The 23,731-nt window shown below is 36.9% G+C and overlaps 1 protein-coding gene across 1 annotated transcript in view; it reads right to left on the bottom strand.

Annotated features, from left to right (window-relative positions):
• prkn (E3 ubiquitin-protein ligase parkin) overlaps positions 1 to 23,731 on the bottom strand; it is a 188,194-nt gene that overhangs the window by 10,810 nt on the left and 153,653 nt on the right. Inside the window, exons 7-8 of the mRNA XM_016273888.1 lie at positions 6,573 to 6,634; positions 3,446 to 3,595 (exon numbers count right to left, since the gene is read on the bottom strand). Coding sequence (XP_016129374.1) covers positions 3,446 to 3,595; positions 6,573 to 6,634 — 212 coding nt within the window. The remainder of the gene's footprint in view (positions 1 to 3,445; positions 3,596 to 6,572; positions 6,635 to 23,731) is intronic.

Raw genomic sequence — 23,731 nt, 5'->3', positions numbered from 1 at the left:
CAAGTTCTCCCACTTAAAAAGATGCGAGAGGCCTGTAATTTTCATCATAGGTATACCTCAACTATGAGAGACAAAATGAGGGGAAAAAATCCAGAAAATCACATTGTAGGATTTTTAAAGAATTTATTGGTAAATTCCTCGGTAAAATAAGTATTTGGTCACCTACAAACAAGCAAGATTTCTGGCTCTCACAGACCTGTAACTTCTTCTTTAAGAGGCTCCTCTGTCCTCCACTGGTTACCTGTATTAATGGCATCTGTTTGAACTCGTTATCAGTATAAAAGTCATCTGTCCACAACCTCAAACAGTCACACTCCAAACTCCACCATGGCCAAGACCAAAGAGCTGTCAAAGGACACCAGAAACAAAATTGTAGACCTGCACTAGGCTGGGAAGACTGAATCTGCAATAGGTAAGCAGCTTGGTGTGAAGAAATCAACTGTGGGAGCACTTATTAGAAAATGGAAGACATACAAGACCACTGATAATCTCCCTTGATCTGGGGCTCCACGCAAGATCTCACCCTGTGGGGTCAAAATGATCACAAGAACTGTGAGCAAAAATCCCAGAACCACACGGGGGGACCTAGTGAATGACCTGCAGAGAGCTGGGACCAAAGTAACAAAGGCTACCATCAGTAACACACTGCGCTGCCAGGGACTCAAATCCTGCAGTGCCAGATGTGTCCCCCTGCTTAAGCCAGTACATGTCCAGGCCCGTCTGAAGTTTGCTGGAGAGCATTTGGATGATCCAGAAGAGGATTGGGAGAATGTCATATGGTCAGATGAAACCAAAATATAACTTTTTGGTAAAAACTCAACTTGTCGTGTTTGGAGGAGAAAGAATGCTGAGTTGCATCCAAAGAACACCATACCTACTGTGAAGCATGGGGGTGGAAATATCATGCTTTGGGGCTGTTTTTCTGCAAAGGGACCAGGACGACTGATCCGTGTAAACGAAAGAATGAATGGGGGCATGTATCGTGAGATTTTGAGTGAAAACCTCCTTCCATCAGCAAGGGCATTGAAGATGAAACGTGGCTGGGTCTTTCAGCATGACAATGATCCCAAACACACCGCCCGGGCAACGAAGGAGTGGCTTCGTAAGAAGCATTTCAAGGTCCTGGAGTGGCCTAGCCCGTCTCCCGATCTCAACCCCATAGAAAATCTTTGGCGGGAGTTGAAAATCCGTGTTGCCCAGTGACAGCCCCAAAACATTACTGCTCTAGAGTAGATCTGCATGGAGGAATGGGCCAAAATACCAGCAACAGTGTGTGAAAACCTTGTGAAGACTTACAGAAAACGTTTGACCTCTGTCATTGCCAACAAAGGGTATATAACAAAGTATTGAGATGAAATTTTGTTATTGACCAAATACTTATTTTCCACCATAATTTGCAAATAAATTCTTTAAAAATCCTACAATGTGATTTTCTGGATTTTTTTGTTCTGATTTTGTCTCTCATAGTTGAGGTATACCTATGATGAAAATTACAGGCCTCTCTCATCTTTTTAAGTGGGAGAACTTGCACAATTGGTGGCTGACTAAATACTTTTTTCCCCCCCTGTATATATATATATATATATATATATAATAATAATTATTATATATATATATATATTTTTTTTTTTTATTATTATTTTTTTTTTTTTAAATAAACTCTTAAAAAAATATTTTGCAAAACCATGTTAGAAAAAAAAACAGCAGCAACAACAACAAAATACAGTTTGCCCACTACAGTATGTTTTGCAATCCTGTTACCAAAACTGTTTTTCATTTTTATTTCTTTAAATCAATACTTATACAATATCAACATAATTAACTGAATTAATGCTCAGGAAAATACACCTTTGTCTAATGCCCATCTACAGCTCAATTGGTCACACTTTATTTTAAGGTCCAATTCTCGCTATTAACAAACCATCAACTACAACTTTTGCCTCAATAAGCTCCTAGTTTGCTGCTTATTAATAGTTAGTAAGGTAGTTGTTAAATTTAGGTATTAGGTAGGATTAGGGATGTAGAATATCGTCATGCAGAATATGTGTTTTATTAGTACTAATAAACAGCCAATGTGTTAATAAAAGGCATGCTAATAAGCACCTAGTTAATAGTGAGAATTGGTCCCTATACTAATATACTATGGTCCCTATATTATGTTACTGCTTAAAACTATACCGATCTAACGCTAAAACTATACCAATGTGGTTACGTCAATTCTCATTTTCATTCATAGGTATTTGCACATTAAGTGTAGTTTTGTTAATGTTTCTATTTTATTTTGAAAGTCTTAAAAGTCTACAAAATGCAGTTCGTATGAGTGTGAAGGTGCTTTTGTTTTGTTTGAAATCCAGTTTCTAAAATTGCTTCCCTGTGTCCCAAAACCCTGCTTTGTGTGAAACATACAAAAACCAATGTAATTAATCAAATACATCTAGATGTAATACCCATCTACAGCACAAAACCACTGTCCATGACAACAAAAGGCTTTCAAGGCAGCACTCTGTGATGCAGGCTGCACCTTTGACAGAGACAGACAGAAGCACAGATATGGGGTTGCGTCCCACTGGAATGATGATGTTTGTGTTTGCAAACATGCAATCAGTCAGCGCTAATGGCAGCTGAACTGCACCCTAATCTTTAATCGACTGGCTAATTAGAAAACATCATGCAAATTGTGTGGTAATTATATCTTAATCGTGCCGTGATTGGACAAGTGGAGTATGCAAGCGATAGAGGGCAGGGAAGAAAAAAAAAACAGTCCTCTCACACATGAATGCCATCCCAAACTGGGATATACTTGGTCAAAGCTTTGTAAAAATGCAGACTGTTACCAAACTTTCCATACAAAACTAAACAAACCAACACATATTAAAGCTGAAGTGTGTAATTTCTGCACCACTAGTGTCACAGAATAGAATAATAGCAGAAATAATGACTTTTGGGGCTGGTGGGGATACACAAACAAACAAACAAACAAACAGAGTTTTCAGTTTCAGTGTTTTAATAGTGTCACAGAGCAACAGTGTTGATGCTGTTATGGCTTACTGATAGCAGTCTCTGCATATTATAGTGAAAGCTGTTGTGAGGTGAGTGGAGAAGGTCTTACCCCACAGCCGAGTCCATTCCCCAACTCACAGCCGGTCAAAGGTTTGTAAAAATGCAGACTGTTACCAAACTTTCCATACAAAACTAAACAAACCAACACATATTAAAGCTGAAGTGTGTAATTTCTGCACCACTAGTGTCACAGAATAGAATAATAGCAGAAATAATGACTTTTGGGGCTGGTGGGGATACACAAACAAACAAACAAACAGAGTTTTCAGTTTCAGTGTTTTAATAGTGTCACAGAGCAACAGTGTTGATGCTGTTATGGCTTACTGATAGCAGTCTCTGCATATTATAGTGAAAGCTGTTGTGAGGTGAGCGGAGAAGGTCTTACCCCACAGCCGAGTCCATTCCCCAACTCACAGCAGACTCTCCTGCCATCATCCACAGGAAGCAGCCCGGCACCACATCCTGGAGCGGGACACAGAACTCCTCCCATCTGAAGAACACACTCCTCCGCTGCGTAGCGCTGGTAGCGCTCATACTGGAAAACAGAGATGGACTGAGTCTAAAAACAGCCTGGTAATGTTAAAACAGGATAGCTGACCCAACAATTGCTCACCTTCATGTCGCTCCAAAGCTGTATGACTTTCTTTTTACTGTGGAAATACAGAAATATATTTTGAAGAATGTTGGAAACTAAACAACTTCCACTGCATGGATAAAAAAATTAATAAATACTGAGACATTTCTCAAAATATCTTCTTTTACGATCCACAGAAGAAAGAATGTCATGCCATTTTGGAGGGTGAGCAAATAATAACAATTTTTATTTTCGGTCTAACTATCCCTTTAAGTGTGTTAAAGACTCACAAAAAGTCAAACCCAAGTTCAAACACTGGATAATGATAGACTTTTAAATAGAGTCAGTAGGGATGCACCAATGCATCGGCCAATGAATTTAGGGCTGTCCAGGTTAAAACAATAATAACGCATAAACTCACCACCGTTAACGCAGTTTCATAAGGTATGTTGACAGATACAGTACAGCTTACTGAAATGTATCATGTCTCATGTAATCTTTTAACTAAAGGAAGACGTCAAATCGTGAACAATGTCACTTAACGTTGAATTTACCTCAGGAAAGTTATCCACTGTTCACAGTTAATTAGTTAGCTATAAAAACACTGCAGGGAGCTTAATTACTGTTAATTATATACACGTATGTTAATAAATCTGTCACGAAGACATGTTTTTATGAAAACTACCTTATGAGCAGTTGAATTGTATACAAATGTCTTTGAGTGTGATTATTATATCTGAAAAGAAAAAACATTGATTGTAATCGTGTTGATTTTCTTTATAACCTCTGATGTAGCAAATGAGAGGGTTCCCTGAACAGTTTACAGCATTAGTTTGGAGAGATGTTTTGTTTCCTTAAGAAAACCATCTATCGGTATCAGCAGATATCATTCTGAACAATCAGCTACGGTATCGCTGAGATATTGATTTTCTCAATTGCTTTGGCTCAATTCTCGAACTAGTGGTTTCCTTTCTCTCTTTTTTTTTAGATGTCTATACAATTAGTTTCTTGTTCAAATAAGATTTGAATTTCTTTCTTTTTTTTAGGCAGCTTGCATGTGTTTTGGCATGTGTGCAAATGATTTAGAACAATTGTCTACAATTTGCACAACAACTAAATGCAGTGTATTACTTTTGGAAAGTTTCCAGAAATGTTCCACCCCTTTGCAACCCTACTTGACCATTGAACTAAAATAGGAATCACAATTTTGCCAATCAATGAAGTTTGGAAGCATAAATATGTGAAAGAGTAATAGTAAGATACGTAAGAATGTGTGGTGGTGGTGTTAGAGGAAGACAATAGTGTGTAAAAATGAATAAGTAATGGTGAATTTTCAGTTTGCCTGTAACACATTTCTACAAAAATAAATGTACTGTATAAATTGTACTTACAGTTTAGAGAATGTTCAGACTGAAATGTAACAGCTTTGAGAAAAAAATAGTTTACCTGTGTGTTTTAAATTTGATAGATCAGTCTGTTATGACTCATTTATTAGTTCATATGTTGAAAAACACCTCAGTTTTATTAAGAGGCACAATGTATGCAATTTGGTGTGGTTGCTGATATTTACAAAGCCAAAAAGTAAGATGAAATTCTGCTTGAAATGTAAACCAATGAAATCTTTGTAACTGTATAACAGACTACTTACATAAACTGCATATACAGTAAATATTAGCTGTCACTCTATATCTCCCAATAATATGTCTTTGTAAAATGATATTTAAAGGGGTCATATGATGCGATTTCAATTTTTCCTTTCTCTTTGGAGTGTTACAAGCTCTTGGTGCATAAAGAAGATCTGTAAAGTTGCAAAGACTAAAGTCTCAAATCCAAAGAGATATTCTTTATAAAAGTTAAGAGTCAGCCACGCCTACCTAAAACGGCTCGTTCTAACACGCCCCCACATGTCTACATCACTATGTGGGAAGATTTGCATAACGCCACCCAAATGTTCACGCAAAAAAAGAAGGCGTAACTTTTAGTCTCGCTGTAGTATTGTTGACGCTGCAGCCATGTCGTGAAGACGCTGTGTGCTTCGTTGTGAAAAATCGCATAAACACATTTCATTACACCAAATACACAAAATAATGTTCTTTTTAGCAACATCATATGACCCCTTTAAATGCTTTTATAATCAAATCTCTGTAGTTTTATTGTGGGGCAAACATTTAATGCAATGCAATGCAATGATGATTGAATGAGAGATAAGAGATGAACAAATAAACGTTCTTCAAAAGCCTGATTTTTCTAAAAATAAAAATATGTATGAATAATCAAGTAATGTAACTCCAGTCCCCTAAGTGTTCATCTTGAAATATTACTAACACTATAAAAGGAATTTTTAAGTTTACTTTATTAAAATTACTAAAGATTTCACACACACACACACACACACAAAAACATATGTGTCAAAGTATAACCCAGTGTGCATCCAGCGTAAATTTGGTTTTATCCATCTGGCCCACAGGCCCACTGTCCCAACAGGACAGGAGAGAGTGAAACGAACAACATGCACACAGATGTCAGGAGAGGCCACTTGACATAACAACATGGTCGGAAGCATAACGACAGAAACATCCCTAATGGTGCTTTGCAAAGGTGTCGCATAACAGCTCCAATTGGTGTGAAAAGTTCAAAGACAAAAACTTGGTGAAGATGGTAGGAAGGATGTATAAACACATCGAAAGGAACCCGTTCCTCACTGCAAGGATGGCTGGTGTGATGGTACAGAGCTGAGGTTTTGTTGCGAGCGGAGGGTTTAGTGAATGGCACGGGGGAACAGCAGATGGGCCAATTAAGAGCCTCTCACATGTGACGATCTGACAATCAGGATGAACTTGGATTTCTCATGAGCCGTGATCAGGACAGGGAAGGTTGCTTAGAAGCTGTGTGTACATGTGTGTAAGTGAGACCTGCGGATCTCAGAGTCCAAACCTACCTGCTCCTCTCCCAGGACTCGGAAATGATGAACCTCTTTAATGAGTGAATCAGGACAGCCGGCTGGAGACAGAGAAAGAAACAAAAAGTAATACAGTCAGAAGCATAGCGTTAACATGGGATGAAACAGCTATCAAAAGCAGATAATTCACCCTGAACTTATTCCATACCTAAAAGACTTTCTTTCTTCCATGGAACATAAAAGAAAATATTCTGAAGAATTTTGGGGTTCAGATAACATTGGACATCACTGACTTTAATTGCATGGACAAAGAGATGAGTAAGAAACAAAGTCATGCAGGTTTGGAACAGCATTCAAATCACTTTGGTGTTCACTTTGGAGTTCAAAGAAAATCCCAATGCAACATATCTATTTAAAATCAACATTAAATCAAAATGAAACAGAATGCTTGTCATAAGCTCTCATAAACAATCTCTAATCACATGGTTTATAAGGTTATTCCCCTGATGATGTAAAACCCAGAAAAACTAGATTAATTTCTATTCCCGGTTTAAATAGATCTCTAGGAATTCAATGTTCGCATATAGAATTATATTTGCAAGGAATATTTACTTTTGGTGTGAAACCAGTGTGAAATCTCATCCTGCTCAATGTTAAATCGTAAATTAGTCTTGGTTTTGTCTAACTGGTGAAATCCAATGAATACAGCTTTGTTATTCAGGTCAATGACATGACACTCATCTTTTTTTTTCAAAAATACATCAAAAAGGCAATTGACAATGACATAAATACACCATTTTGACATTTATAATTTCTGAATTTAAAATCCATTTTCATTTATTAACTGGTGTGGGCATGAAGTCAAAAATGTCAGGGTTATGTAACTGTCCTTATATCATAATGAAGAATAAAGCCTCTTAAGCCATTAACATTCCCAAAATAAAACCATATTAGGTAGTTTGGCATAATCTTTATATATATATATATATATACACCCACACACACACACACACACACACACACACACACAGACTCACATGTATTCAAGGTGTAAATATGTTATAACATTTTATTTGTTAGTTAAACCACATGACATTTTATAATCATTCGATTGAAATTGTTCCTTTTTGCTGACCCAGAGTACCACAGCAAAACATAGCTGGTGAAACTGGTTGACCTGACCTTTCTATTCTCGCTAGTTGACCAAGCAAGTATTGGTCATCTAATTTCGATGGAGGGGAAAACCATGGAAAAATTGTGATTGGGCTAGTCTTGAATCGCAATTGGGCTGGTTTTGTTTGCAGACCTGGCAACCCTGCGCCAGCATCCAAAACACAACATACGCTGGTCATTTCAGCTGGGCGTTCCTCATCGAAATGCAACAGGAAACGACAAGCGAATATATTATCATACATTACGCCCCATGTCCTGTACTCAGGCGTACACAAACGCTAATGAGCGCTGCTCTTACGGGGAGGCCCACCACTTACGATGCTGATAAGCACCCAACAGCCACCTCAGGGTCACGCTCTGAGAGGAGAGGCCTTTCACTTGAGCCGCCTAATCTCCAGGAGGAGAGGAGAAGCACCTTAATGGGGAACAGAGCCAAAGAGGTCCCTCGTATTCCCCCTCCGCAGAAACAACTCGCTGTTAAATCCACACAGGATAATTATGGACGGCAAATGAGTGAAGATGAATGTGCGTGAGCTTAGGCAGGGGCCCCGACCCCGAAGTGGCAGTCCAATCCTCTCCTCTAACAAGCGTGGTGTAATGATGTGGTCCCTTTTGTGGGGAAACGTTTTGCTTTGGACCAAAGATTCCTGCAACACACCAATTATCCCTTAGGAGACTAATGACTACTTAAATCTGCATGTGATGGCACTCACACACACACACACACACACACAAACATCCTTGGACGTCTTCGTACACCTAAGTGGAGTGGAACTTTAAATCACAAAAAGTGAAATGGAGTGATCTCTAAAGATAAATGTAGATGTAAAGGCTGATAGCGGCTGAGTGCATGTAGTACAAAACAAGCTTATCAAATCGGAGAGGAGAAATTTCACATCACAGACGATCTGCTCCCTGCCGATTTGCTTTTGTGTGAATAGATAGAGGAAATATGCCAGCTGTCGGGGTTCATTTGAGACCATTAAGTAACATCTTTACAGCCACAAAAGACAGATTTCTCCCCTTAAGTCATTCCAAACTAATAACACCTTCATTCATATTCATAACACAAAAGAAGATCTTTTTAATGAAATTTGGGAGATATCTGTCCCTCCACTGAAGGTACAAAATGTTCAAAAAGTTCATAAAAACAATGTAAATATAATCCATATGAATTAAGTGACTTATCCCAAGTCTCCTGAAGAGACACAATCACTGTCACAGATTTCATTTAGGCTTATTTTCACGTATAAACAATTGTTCAATGCACATCAAATATGGTAATTGGAAGCACAAACATGCTTACTTGATGTGCAAGAATTAAAGGAATAGTTGTAAAATGAACATTTGCAGAAAATGTACTCATCCTCGGGTCATTCAAGATGTCGATTGTGTTTTCATCAGAACAGACTTGGAGAAATTAAGCATTACATCACTTGCTGACTAATGGATCCTCTGCAGTGAATGGGTGCCATCAGAATGAGAGTACAAGCAGCTGATAAAAACATCGCAATCCACACGACTCCAGTTCATCAGTTAAAGCATTGTGAAGTGAAAAACTGCATGTTTGTAAGAAACAAATCCATCAAGACAATTAAGCTTGATGGAGTCCTCTAATATCGCTTTCTCCAGTTAAAAAAAATAAAATCAGGAGCAAAATATGCACAGATCAAGTTCCGTTCACAAGCCAAAAACAGTTCTAAACTAATAAGTTGGTTGATATTGATGTGAGAGGACAACAGGAGATGGAGGAAGCAATTTTATGAATTATGGACACTGGATTTGTTTATTGTCATGTTTTTATTAGCTGTTATTCTGACAGCACCCATTCACTGAGAAGGATCCATGCAATGCTAAATTTCTCCAAATCGGTTCAGATGAAGAAACAAACTCATCTATATCTTGGATGGCCTGAGGGTGAAATACGCCTTTAAATCTGTTTGTCAAAAACAATTGTGTTTCTTCAGCAGACTTGGATTAAAGTGCTCAGTTCATATTGTTTCGATTTTACTACACCTTTATGAACTTTTTTGAAGCATCAAAAAGTTTTAAGGCCATGACACACCATTGGCCAATGTCAATTTTACATCTTCATCTTACCTGAGCATTCTAACTATTCTAAATATTCTCATAACGAGAAAGTAAAGTGAATACCAACTGATCAACAAGCTTGATTTTCCAAATAGTAAGTGCTGTCTTGTTTACACTTTGTATATCCACAGACCTAGATTTGCTTTCCATTTTTGAACGATGAATATCGACTACTGCCACCTGCTAGTGTGGAGTTATTTCCTCTCACACAGGCACAGAACGCACTTTTTGGCCGAGACGCAGGCAAGGTGAGGCGACAACACAGAGAGCTTTCGGCGCCACCAGTTCTTTGATGCCGGTTTGGTGTGTCACAGCCTTTTTTTGGAACAGACTTCTTCTTAGGTTTGTCTTATAGGTTTGGAAGGATATGACAGTAAGTAATTGATGACAAACATGTTATTATTGGGTGAACTATGCCAAGGTGATTTTGCGTGTTTCATCTTTCCCTTCTTAACCTGCAGACTAAAAGTAAGAACATTCTAAACTAAAACTGAAAGTAAGACATTCGCAGATTTCCCTTAAAAACAACTCCCTTTTCCCTTTTACAACACACGTTTCCTATCTGGATATGTACAGCCATATTGCATTTATACCTTACTCTAATGTGTTAGACTGAAAATATTTCAACATTGAAAACCTGCACAGAAAGTTGTAAAGGTCACACGGTAGCAACCTGTAGCAGCTGAAGTCTCCAGCGCACACACCGTCCTGCAGACTGCTAATGTTGCTAATCCTCCTCCAGGGTTGCTAGCGCAAACGCTGCCTCACTTTTCTTATGCAAATGGCGGCGAGCGCAGTAATCGCACTGGACCTGCCTGGGGACTCGCAGGCTGCCAGCAAATATTAGAATTATAGAGGGAAAAAAGGCTCACATTTGTCTAAAAATAATTAAAGATAAAGACTACAGAGGGATGACATGTTGTTACCATGGTAATGAAGGAGTGTAGCATACCGAGAGGTGAACTTTTCAGGACACACACAGAGACATATGGAAATAGACTAGTTATAGCTCCGGTGGATTTACCTAGGGTCGGAGCTGTGGCATAGCTGTTAGCATGCTGGAGATACGCTGATCACACAGGAGATACAAGTTTGAATCCAGCCTACAATGTGTACTATTTCCATCCCATACCCACTTTATCTACAAACCCAATTCCAAAATAGTTGGGACACTGTACAAATTGTGAGTAAAAAAAAGGAATGGAATAATTTACAAATCTCATAAACTTATATTTTATTCACAATAGAATATAGATAACATATCAAATGTTGAAAGTGAGACATTTTGAATTGTCATGCCAAATATTGGCTCATTTTGGATTTCATGAGAGCTACACATTCCAAAAAAGTTGGCACAGGTAGCAATAAGAGGCCGGAAAAGTTAAATGTACATATAAGGAACAGCTGGAGGACCAATTTGCAACTTATTAGGTCACACAATTTGTACAGTGTCCCAACTTTTTTGGAATCGGGTTTGTATACAATAAATATTTTTTTGATCTGTGAACTTTTTTACAATAAGGATTGACAGAAAAGACATTTATAACGTTACAATAAATTTCACATACATTTTTATTTTGAATTTTCTATTCTGCCTAGAATCCTTAAAAAAGGATCATGGTTTCCACAAAAATACTAAGCAGTAGGGCTGGGCGATATATCAAAAATATCGTACCGATAATCACTTTTAAAAATATCGCGGTATCCGATAATATCGTCTACGTAAGCCCCACCTCCACCACGCCCCGCCCCCGCTGAGACAACATTGCCGACATGCACCATAAACACACACCATGTTCAGTTTGGTCTTAGTTATTGCCACAAATTTGGTTTTACTTTTCTTAGTTTGGGCTTAAACTAACAGAAAACATTAGCTTTGCTGTTATTTTGGTGTTGCTAATAATTTCCACTCTGTTCTTATCAAATTTGTGTTTGAAATGAATTTCGTTTTGTGAGGAGAACTGTTGAGGAAAAATAATAGAACCCAATTTTAATTTCATATAATATTGTCTTGAATAAAATATGCCTATTTTGCGATGTTTGTCTTTCTTTTTGGCATTATCGCCTGTTTAGAGACACTTCATGATGGTAAGTTTAATTTCCTTAATTATAACAATTGCAGCATTGTTTTTAAACTTGTAGTCAAGCTATAACGTAATTGATATTTATCATGTGTATGACTAAAATCATGCAGGGATTAAAAATGAATTCTGAGTTCTGAAAACTTTTTTTTCTTTCTTTCTGTTAGCCTACTGGTTCGGAGGTCTCTTTTGGGCCGCTTTTAAAGAAATAAAAATAACTGCTTTATTTATTTAGAAGCAATGTAATTTAAATTTCCTTTTTGTATTGTAATTTTTATAATTTTTATTTTATTAATCTAAATACAATGCCCACAAAATAATATTCAGTTGGGCTGCCGAATCTCTGAATGCGTGCATGTTGAGGCGCGAGCTGAGATATAGTACTATAATGTCTTCAGCCGTTTGCAAAAAAACGTTATAGTTTTGTCAGTGCATGGATCCAATACACCCTTGTTTTCTTTCTCAGCTCTTTACATTCACTTAAGACATAACCGATTGTATTTATGGGATATTTTGATATAATTCTGTGTGTATTTGTCCATTCGAATGTGTAAGAATGCGAGAAAGAGAGCTCAGTCCAGTGTTCGCATATATAAGAGGCGGCTTTTGTGCGTGCGTTTTGTGTGTGTGTGCAGAAGTGAGTTCTATGTCATCTTCTTGCAGTTGAATCTTTTGAAATCACAATAAACGCACATACAGAAATCGAGAAGCAAAATCTAAATGTATAATTTTATAACAAGTAATTTGATTCCTGCCCTTATGCATCTAATCTGATTTCTGAAATTGAAATAGCTTTTCGATGCCCAACCCTCCTACTAAATTATTTCATTCTTGCATGCAAAAAGACCTGTATGTGACTATGGGGCTATGTAAAATAATTTTTACAACTCACTAGGTTTATCATTTGTCATTTTTTCCCAATAATGTCGATACTCGTCTGTTACCTGACTGTTGACATCATCATCGCGATACTTACGAGACATCGTCGATATACGATAATATCGTCATATCGCCCAGCCCTACTAAGCAGCACAACCGTTTTCAACATTGATAATAAGAAATATTTCTCGACCAGTATAAGGATAAATAAAACAGGATAAATAAATAAACAAATGAATGAATGAATATATATATATATATATATATATATATATATATACTAAAATAATTTACTGTTTTTACTCTATTTTATACATATTTTTGATCAAATAAATGCTTCCTTGGTGAGCATAAAAGACTCCTTTCTAAAGCAAACAAACCAAATCTTAATGAGCCCAAAATTTCAAACTTTTTGGTAGTGCAAAAGCATGATAATCACCTAATGTAAAGTTTTGTAGCAATTCTGCTTGGTTTATTAAAAAATATATAAATAACAGCAACACTAAGTAAAGTAAGTAAATAAATATATGCATACATGCATGCATAAATAATCACTAGTTGGAAACCAAGAAATTAATCACTACTCCTCAAGGTTAAAAAGCATTATCATATTTTTCTAGCATTGTTTACAAAACATCCACAAATATTTAGTTCCATCGACAGATAAGATACCAAAAAACATACAGCGTCAACTTAATAGCAAGTCAATATTTTCCAGGTAATCTTTTTTTATACATCTTTATAAATTAAAATTAGCTGGATTTAAATTTTAATGGGAGGGTTCCGTGCAAGAGGCTTATTATATTATTATTACAGCATCAGAAAATCTGCCAATCAGCCAGAACTGCCACAGCATAAAAAAGGGTTCTGATAGTCCTACAAGAAAAGTTAGCGTATAGCAAAAACAGATGCTCTGGGATGTAGTGAAGTACTGAGCTAATGCTGCAGGCACCTGGCAAAAGCAGTTATGTTAATGGTATACAGTACCATTCATTTGACATGGTCAGCTCAGTATCATGCAGCACAGTAAGACCTGAAACGGCAAATGAAAGTTGAAGTGATACACCGCAATGAGGGGAAAAGTCATACAGGGAGACAAAGAAACTTCTATTGATTTTATTTTGTCATGCTGGAGGATCCACCATATGCCAGGCACAACTATGATAAAACTGCTGCCAAAGAAACAGCAAAAAAAGCCTGTACATCTCATGCTAGGCTGGTCAATATCTGTTTAGCCTCCTGTGCAATTAAATTGATCAGTTGTGCTGTGTTGTACAATTCAATTTGACTTACAAAAGAAAATGTATTACAACATAATGAAATCAATACAGACACCCGCTAATGACCGCCTTTGCCTCAAAACAGACATCTTTTGTTCGGCGTGTAAACGTGTGGTGTCATGACAATTGACAAAGTCGAAGTACAGAGCACTTCAAATCCTCAGAGCTCAAAAACTGTTTCTCCTGTGTACGGGCCGTTTGGGAGGAATCAAAAGACGCAAAGAAGAAAAGCACGATCACAGTTTAACTCCCACCTTTCTTTTTGATCTGTACCAAAACACCTCTGCGTGGCAACCAACTCGCTCACACAGAGTTACAAAGAAGCCATCATAAGCCTGGCACGATTGTTAAAGCCTCATTTAGCTACTTCCACAGCTTAATTACTATTCGCAGTTTGCCGGCAGGGAGGCGGCTTAATGTATAGTGCCTCCCGCTGACTGACGCAGCTGTTTTTGAGTCACGCTCGAGAAATGTTTTAGGAAATGAAACCAGCGGGTCCACAGCAACTCTAAATTTAATCCAACCGCAGGGGTTAGTTAGCTACTTAATGTGGATCTTATGGTTCCAGCACACTGCAATCCAGATAAAAAGCGTGTGTTACAAATACAATAACGGTTCCCTCCACAGGAGATAATCAGCCAACGAATGTTTCAAACTTGACCATGGGTTTACCTTCTTTTGCCTTTTTCATATTAAAAGGTTAGTTCAGCCAAAATTTTAATTAAAAATAAAGACAATTATTTACTCACCCTCTCATGTTAAACATGTATGACTTGTTTTCTTCTGTGAAACACAAAAAAATAAATTGTAAAGAATGGTTAAGCCGCATGTTCAAATTGCTAAGTCATATTTGGCTTTGTGTTTTTGATGTCAAACTTGCTGCCGGTCAAGCTCAATGACATCAAGCTCAAGATGTCAATGTTTATAATATCTTATTATCTTCATGTCTTAAACACTGCAAAAGAGTTTGGTGAATAAACTACTTACTCAGAAAGATTACTCAGAGATTACTTTACTCAGAAATTGCTAGTAAATTTCACAAACAATTACAAAGTAACGGGAAGAAAAAAGATGGAAAATTGAAAAACATATGTCTTATTTAAAGTCTGATTTGCTATATCGCTTTATGTGAGCATACTGCAACACATATAAATGTGAATATGCAAATGATATTTGACATGATGGAGTGGGAGATTTTCATAATGACTTAAAGCCTACGTGAAATCTAAACTGGCCCTATTTTCTTGTTTTAATGCATGTTTCTGATCTGAAAAACAATCTTTTGTCTTCTGTATAAATGTTCAATTAAAATCAAAAACATGCTCTGGGATAGATTTAAAGTCCCTGTAAAGGCAATATTAAATATGTGCTCTGAGTTTGTCACACCACAGAAAAATGTATTATTAACCACTCAGCCAAATTTGAATGATGAAAAAATCCGCTAAGTAAATAAAATAAGTGATCAAAATCTTGAAAAAATGGGCGGTGCTCTCAAACGCTGGGGGCGTGTACGCTTTTTGCGCTGAAACCACACAAGCACACAAGTTAACTTATTACACTCAATGGTGGGCACGTACTGCCGACGATGGCACCAGTTGTCGGCGGGACGGGAGGATGAAGGCCGAGGCGGGAAATAGTCGGTTCGGCCCCATTTACCAGTAACAGCGGATTATCAGTGAATTCCAGTTGTCTCCAATGAAAGTTTATACATTTATCCGGTGTAAAATGATCACTGCAGAGGTGGGTTTTGGTGGTGATCCTCAGCTCTCCATCAAGGTGTCTCTTCACAAAATTAATCCAACTATTTTTGATATAATCATTATTAGGACATTTAAATAATGACACCGTGCTGTTTTGTATGTTATCGCAACCAGGAAATACGCATTTCTGTGACAAAGGCATAGCTAGCTAGCTGTGTGTGTGTAGGCTGTGTGCTACTAACGGTACTGACAACTCGCGATTGAGCGGGTGAACTCATGAGAATGTGCTCTAGTTATAGTGTTAGGGGAGGGGCCATGGCTCGGGGGCTCCAGTGCGTCATAGAACCCCCTTTTTAGCCCCACCCAAAAAATCCTGAACACAGAATTGGTGAAAAACTGTTTAACGGTCTAACTCCACTATTCAATACTACATAGTTCAAAGTCTTTGTAATGTGTTTCAGCAATACATTTGTAACATTTATAATGCATTCAGAAACAATTCTCAGAATTGACTTTACAGGGACTTTAAGGGAAATTCCAACCTAAAATAAAAAGTATTTAGTCACCTTCTTGTCATTCCGAATCTACATGACTGACCTTTCTTTTGCAAAAAAAAGAAAAGAAGATATTTTGAAATATTATTTTGAACATTGACTTCTACTTTATTAATGAATGAATGAAGGAATTAATGAATAAAGAAATTAACTTTTTTCTCAAAATGTCTTCTTACAGAAGAAACAAATTAATGCATGTTTTGAACGGCATGATGATGAATACATTATGACATTAGTTTTACTCTTTGGGTGAACTATGTAAAGCCCACTTTTCATAATTAATTCTATTTATAATGGATATCTTTTCCTTGCTGAACATTCCGTTTCATTCAGAAATTGATCAGATAAAAAAAGTCAATGGGCTGCGATTGACATTTCACATTGATTTCAAATTTTCATGTGAGTATGTCAAACTGTTGAATCAATATATACGATTAGAACTTCTGGAAAAATTATTTACAACACTGTCATTAAGACATTATATACAAATATATGCTCAATTTCCTTGCCATTTAGTAATTTAAAATAACAGTACACATTATCCAATATTTTTTTAACATTTCTTAAAAAACGACGGATGGAACAAGTCTACCACAAAAAGCTATCATATGGATTCAGAAGAGTTATAATATAGCACACAAGTAGCTTTTTTTGAAGCCCTTGGTCACTGTATGCTTTCACTGTATGTAAAAGAGCAGCATGAATACTCTTCAAAACGTCTCCTTTTGTGTTAAAAGAGAGAAAGTCATTAGGGATGGAAACGACATATAGGTGTACAGCATATATACTGTATGTCAAATAAAGAGTGAATTCACTTGCATGAATCCTTATTACGTGAGATTTTATGAATGCATGATAATATGACTCGATCCTAAAGAGGTTGGTGACACCATAATGTGTCATGTGTGAGGCGGACGGAAGACCCTGAAGAAGCCTTGACCCACATGTCTGGATCCGCAATGATCCACCTCTTAGTCGTGACCCTTGAGTCAGTCTAGGAGTGAAATTTGCTAGAGCTGAGCAGAAATGACCAGAGCTCACAGGCACACAGACATTTTCATTTCAGGGACGCAGAGAGACACGGACACATTCTGGGTTGCATTATTCCCCGTGTGATCGCGGTCTTAAATGCAATCTACTGTTTCTCTTTGAGCTGTAAGAAGATTTTCTTGGTTGTGCTTGCCTTGGGGAATTCAGTCAAAAATAATATTACCTTAGATGATGAAACTGGCTTTGTTCTATTTGTTTTGATAGTTCAAATAACGGCAAAAGCTATGTTTTTTTTTTTACAGAGCTATAAGAAGTGTTTTTCATGTCTGGTTTGCAAAAACACACATTTACAGATATGCTAGCAAATAGATGTGGACGTAGAGTGGAGATCAAAATTAGAGAACAGCAATGACTGTAGCACAAAGAAAGATTACAACTAAAATTTCTGAAGGCTACAGCAGTCAAAAATTGGTAGGATGTGTAGAGGCCCTTGCTTTGAATGACTTCAGCACATCTGCAGCCGCAGAACATCACTTGTCTCTCACACTGCGCTGGTGTGATCTTGGTCCACTCTTCTTCCAGTCTCTTCCACAGTTCGATGACTGTAGTGGGCCAATCTTATTATTTCAATGTTCTTAGCTTCAAGGAACTGCTTTACCCGTTTTGCTGTATGACGGGGGCATTGAAAATTGCAGGCTGATTGAAAGATGCTTGCTGGGAAGGAACTGCATTTTGCTGAAGGAGGCTCTGATAAACATTTGCATTCACCTTACATCTAGCTGTATAAGAGGCCCAACTCCTGCTACAGAAAACATTCAAACCATGACAGGTCCTCCTCCACCTTTCACTGACTTCTTCACACACTTTGGGCATCAGTCTTTCCTCAGTTTGATGCTAAACAAAATTTTTCCCATCTGACCCAAATAAATTAAACTTGCTCACATCTCTAAAGTGAACTTTGGACCACTTCTCCTCTGTCTACAAAACATGCTTCTCCGCAAAGGTGAGCTTAGCCTTGTAATTATTTCTGCTGATGAGAGGGTGCACTTTCAGTCTGACTTCTCTTAAACATGCCGAGACAGAGCCTTGCCCTATTCAGAGTTGAACTGTCAAGCAATTCCAGCTGCAGTGTTGAACCGATTCCGCATTGAGATTCTCCTCATTATCCTGTCCTCTCATGCATTTGTCTTACGTGGACAACCAGTCTTTTTGGGGGATTTGAATGAATTAGTGTCATTGTAAACCTGCAATATTCGATCACAGATTTGGAAAGACCAGCTTCTCTTGCAGTGGCTGAAAGGGTCATCCCTTTTGCAGAGTTTCAGTCAACTTAGAGCGACTTGCTATCTTTCAGTCACAGTGAAAATTAGAGGAATGCTGCCAGTTAAATAGGGTTTGTCAAATCATTAAGAAAATGTACACCAGGTGCCAGAATAAAACCAATAATTTGGAGGTATCTGTAAGTATTCTCTAAGAGTTATTTTTCAAGAATCCCATTTAAGTTTTTTTGTAGTGTTTCAGAATACAATCAATTTATGAAATGTGCTTACAAACTGCCCTTCTGCTCCTGTTAGGATAACTTCAAATAGGACTTAGCAGTGACTTTGACATTTAGAAAATGATATGGTGTTCTATATATTTTGATCTCCACTGTAGGTGGGCTGTGTGTGATGCAATGACACAACCACGACTGAATATTAATTTCATGAATATTAATTTATGCAACACTTTTTTACTATAATGATGATTACAACCTAATCTCACAGGAAAATTTAGCTATTTTATAAGTTGGCGTTGTATGAAGTGCTATAACAAGTCTCAGTTAGTTTAACGTAGTACCCGTAGCAAGGTTTTTTTTTATGATATAATAAATAAAAAGAAAACGGATAGAATAGAAAAAGAATAGAGCAATCTAGTGTTATTTTTTTTAAGAAAACAAGCAGTTAGTAAATTAATAGAGTGCAAGTCTAAGAGGGGCACGTTTGTTTTAAGAATAGAATTAGAAATCGAGATTGCTAGAGGGTCAAATTTATATGAATAATTCGTCAAAATGTAAAATAGTTACGAACCATGAGACGGTGTTGGATGATTATGTGTAAGCAAACTTTAATGTGCATTGCTACTAATCTGAAGCATTTTCTTTTCTCCGAAATGTCAACATTTTGCATAAATAGATTAGATAGATCAATCTGATTAGAAATTATGCAAATTCTTTACTATTTAATAATTCCACAAATAAAATTGCATTTCAAACATTATAACAGTTAAACAAATATTAGTCAATATTATTTCAATTTATAAGAAAATATTATTTTTTTAGTTATTCTACATTAATGAAACTTTAAGAGTACAAATTATAACAAAAGTTTTTTTTACACGTTCTACAAAAATCAAATGACAAATGGGACAAGTAAATAGTAGACTATAGCAAATTATAGTAGGAATATACTTTTAATGGCAGTAAACAGAAACACATATTTGAATACCTCCTCAGGTATTTGCAACCCTTTTCTTCATCTATCAAAATGTGGGCTGTTGAGCTCTTTTGGAGATTTTACACTCAGGAGAGAAAGCTTGGACCCCTGACAAAGGCTCATAAACTAGTCTCTATCATCTCTGGCCTACAGCCTCATAACCTTTGATAGCCTGGCACAGGGGCCAAGGTCATTGATGTAGCGGGGTCCGTGTCTGACACCTCACATCTGACAGGCCTTTGTTGCATTACCCTCCTTTCTCGCTCTAATTTTTGGAAACTGGCTAAAATGCAAGAGGTCACCCCTGCAATTCTGCCATACTCCGTTAACATCAACTTTATCCCAACAAATCAAGCTCCGATTGTGCCGTGCTCTGAGACAAGCGGTCAGAATTAGCATTTGAAAGCCCAATCAAAAGCCAAGTACTTAAAGAATGCTTAATTATGTAGATAATCAATACCCCCCAAACCTCCCCCACCACCCTGTGAACCCATGACATTTACAATAAAGAGCATGCATAAGCAATGACAGACATGCCAGCCTTCTTCTCCTGCTCTCTAATCAAACTGCCCCACAGTCACCGCTTATTGATGGCCAAAAAAAAAAATTAATCTGGCAGAGATTGCTAACAAATTCAGTGAGCAGGCTTTTAGTACCCAGGGCTATTGGCTCATTTGAAAACACTCAGTCCATGTAAACACTGCAGCTAAACATACTGTCACTCCAAAAAAAAATAAAAAAAATAATAAAAAAATAAAAAAAATAAATTTTTTATATATGTTTGATAGATGTTTTAATGTTTTTGAAAGAAGTCTTTAATGCTAACAAAGGCTGCATTTATTTGATCAAAAATGCAGCAAAAAGAGTATAATTCAATTTTAAAATATAATTTATTCCTGTGATGCAAAGCTACATTTTCAGCATCATTACTCCAGTCTTCAGTGTCACATGATCCTTCAGAAATCATTCTAATATGCAGATTTGCTGCTCAAAAAACATTTGTTATTATTATCAATGTTGAAAATAGTGCTGCTTCATATTTTTGTGGGAACCGTGATATTTTTCTGCAGGATTCTTTAATGAATAGAAAGTTCAAAAGAACAGCACTTATTTGAAATAGAAATCTTTTGTAACGATATAAAAGACTTTTGATCAATTTAATGCATCCTTTCCGAATAAAAGCATTTATGTTATAGTGTATATAGTGCATAGCGTATCAGAGACAAATACCGAAATAAGTTTTTCTTTATACTCTTTGGTTGATTTATCATATTTGTAAGATTAGATTGAAAGTCTGGGCCTGCATGGGACCAGGGTGAAATAATCAATTCTATCCAAAATAGGTATCTGAAAAGCAACAAATATAAACGGTGAAGGATTCTAAATGTTTCCAAGTAAGTTGTTTTGTGTATTTCATATAACAAAAATAAATAAATCTGTTACTTATAAATAAATAAACTGTCAGTATCACTATTGCCAGTGAGAATTTCTTAACGATTTTAGTCAAGTCACAAATCTCTCTTTTTTCATGTTTTCAAATGAGCATATTAGAATGAATTCTGAAGGATCATGTGACACTGAAGACTGAATGATGCTGAAAATTCAGCAATATATTACATTTTAAAATATATTAAAAGCAATTTAAAATTTTTATAATATTTCAGAATATTACCGTTTCTGTCATGACAACTCTCAGAGGGATTGGCATGGTAATGTACATGACAATGTTAATGTATTTGGTGTTGGCGGAATAGATCTGCTACGCTGCTGCTGCTGCTGCTGCAGAGCAAGTACCGAGACCTACTGCCAATACATCCACAACATGCTGCTGTGAGCATGTAAGAAATATTGCTGTTGCAAATATAACATACATGAAATAACCCCCTATAGCATACATGAATTACCTCGTAGCAGATCTATACAGGTGGAGCTGGGGAAGGTGGAGGGTTTCCGAAGCAAGCTGCAAATTCTACGGTAAGCCCTAGTCATATATTTGAATGTTGAGCTCATTGGCTACCGATACAGGAGAGAACCAATCAGCTGCCATGTGATAATGATGTCATTAGGTCAGATTGAGTTAAACCTATGCCAGAACTCTGCATTTCTTCTACCATATGTTTTTTTCAATCTGATTTTAAAGGTGTGACTGAATCAATCAGAGATATAAAGCTTCTCTGAGGTGATGTTACCCTTCAAATGACTCTTTAAGGTTTCTTTAGGCATAAGACGTCTGATTAGCATGACAGGTGTTTAGCTGTCGATACCCAAACCTGATGTGTATCTGATCACTGGGACGCTGCCCTGCATGCTGTTCTTTTGTGATAGCAAAGAAAGACACCACAGAGAACTTTAAGAGGAAGGGTTTAATCGCCTCAAGCTAACAGTGTCTCTCACGCTCACACTCAGGTAAGCCTGATGATACAGCTGCAGTACTACAGAGCTCTGCCGGTGGCTTAAAAAGACAGAATTATGAAAAGGGAATATGAGCGAGATAAAGAGAAAGCATGAGATTACAGGAAGAGAGCGATGTTCCAGCAGATCAGTAATGACCCAATAGACCCGTTAATACGCTTTCAGGCAGAGAAGTCTCGTGTAAACCAGACTGCATGAGCGGAAACAATGAGACAAGACTAATCAGTTCCCACAGATAACACATGGCTCATTCATGTTCTGCAGAACCGTTTGAACTCGGTAACTTTTTAAAAATAAATATACTTCTCTGTGCTTTAAGGCAGGTTTTCTATAAAAAGGCTACAGCAGACTTTCAGAAACATGCTCTGGTCAAGCTTTGGTAATCTTTAACAACTTTATTAATTACAACTTGATTATTTACACAACGATAAGCAAATGGACAAGATGTGAGTAAAAAATAATAATCCTAACTATTTACTTTTGATATTGTCGGTTATTTAAATTGCAATAATATTTCTCAATATTATGGTTTATTTTTATTTACTGTATGTTAAATCAAATAAATGGAGGATTGGGGAATATAAAAGACCTTCAAAAAAATGCAAAAAAATTCTGACGACCCCAACCTTTTGAACGGTAGTGTATATTTCATGTTTTATCCAGCACATTAGAACTTTTATGACAAGGGCATGAAAAATACTGTATACTGTATGTATATAAGAAGACAATGGACTGAAATCTATATACTCATACATTAAGACACACAAAAAACTCTAGAGAATGGAGGATGTTTAGTCTCAAGGACATTCCCCCCTGGAGGAACCTGAGTTTAAGTGTCTTGCTCAAGGGCACAACTGTGATCACTATCAATTGAAAGATTGTCCCATGTGGGGTTTTAACCTTTATGGACCCCATAAAGTCAATACATTTTGTGGCTTTCAGTCCATGTCTACTAGCTTTGATCCATCTATTCTAGTGTATTACTACTAAAAGTTGACCATAACCACTCATCTTGTTCACAAGGGTGATTTTTTGACCAATAAAATGCTATCTAAAATGAAAATGTCCTCACCCACTAAATTATAAGTTTGACTATCATAGTAAATCATGGGTGTGATGTGCCTCTTTTTTGGCCACTAAAATATGCCACTTAAAAATAGAAAACCCTTCAATATATCCGCTCCAACTTCCTGTTTCAATAAGAAACGCACAGTTACTGGAAATAAAACTCCTCGTAAAACTATTTCAGGTGGTCTTTAACATCTAAGCTGTACCAGCTTATTTGAGCATTTTCTGTTGTGACGTCATTACAAACAAAATCATTTTTTATTATAATTTTTTTTCCAGGAGTTTGAAATACCTAGCCAAAGCAAACTTTCTGAAAAATATTTTCTCCGGCTGGTAAACACAGTAAAACTACCATTGGTCCATGGCAATTATGTAATAGGTAGGTGTGCTCTGAAGCTCTGTCTTCTTTGAGGTGGAAATCTCTGGTTCGTTTCTGTTGTTCAGTCCATTAAAGACAAATGAGAGTAAAAACATGAACAGTCGAGATGCTTCATAG

This window comes from Sinocyclocheilus grahami, unplaced genomic scaffold (genome assembly GCF_001515645.1).
Source record: "Sinocyclocheilus grahami isolate Dianchi unplaced genomic scaffold, SAMN03320097.WGS_v1.1 scaffold82.1, whole genome shotgun sequence".
Taxonomy (NCBI): Eukaryota; Metazoa; Chordata; class Actinopteri; order Cypriniformes; family Cyprinidae; genus Sinocyclocheilus; species Sinocyclocheilus grahami.
This window is presented reverse-complemented; position numbering and strand designations above follow the sequence as displayed.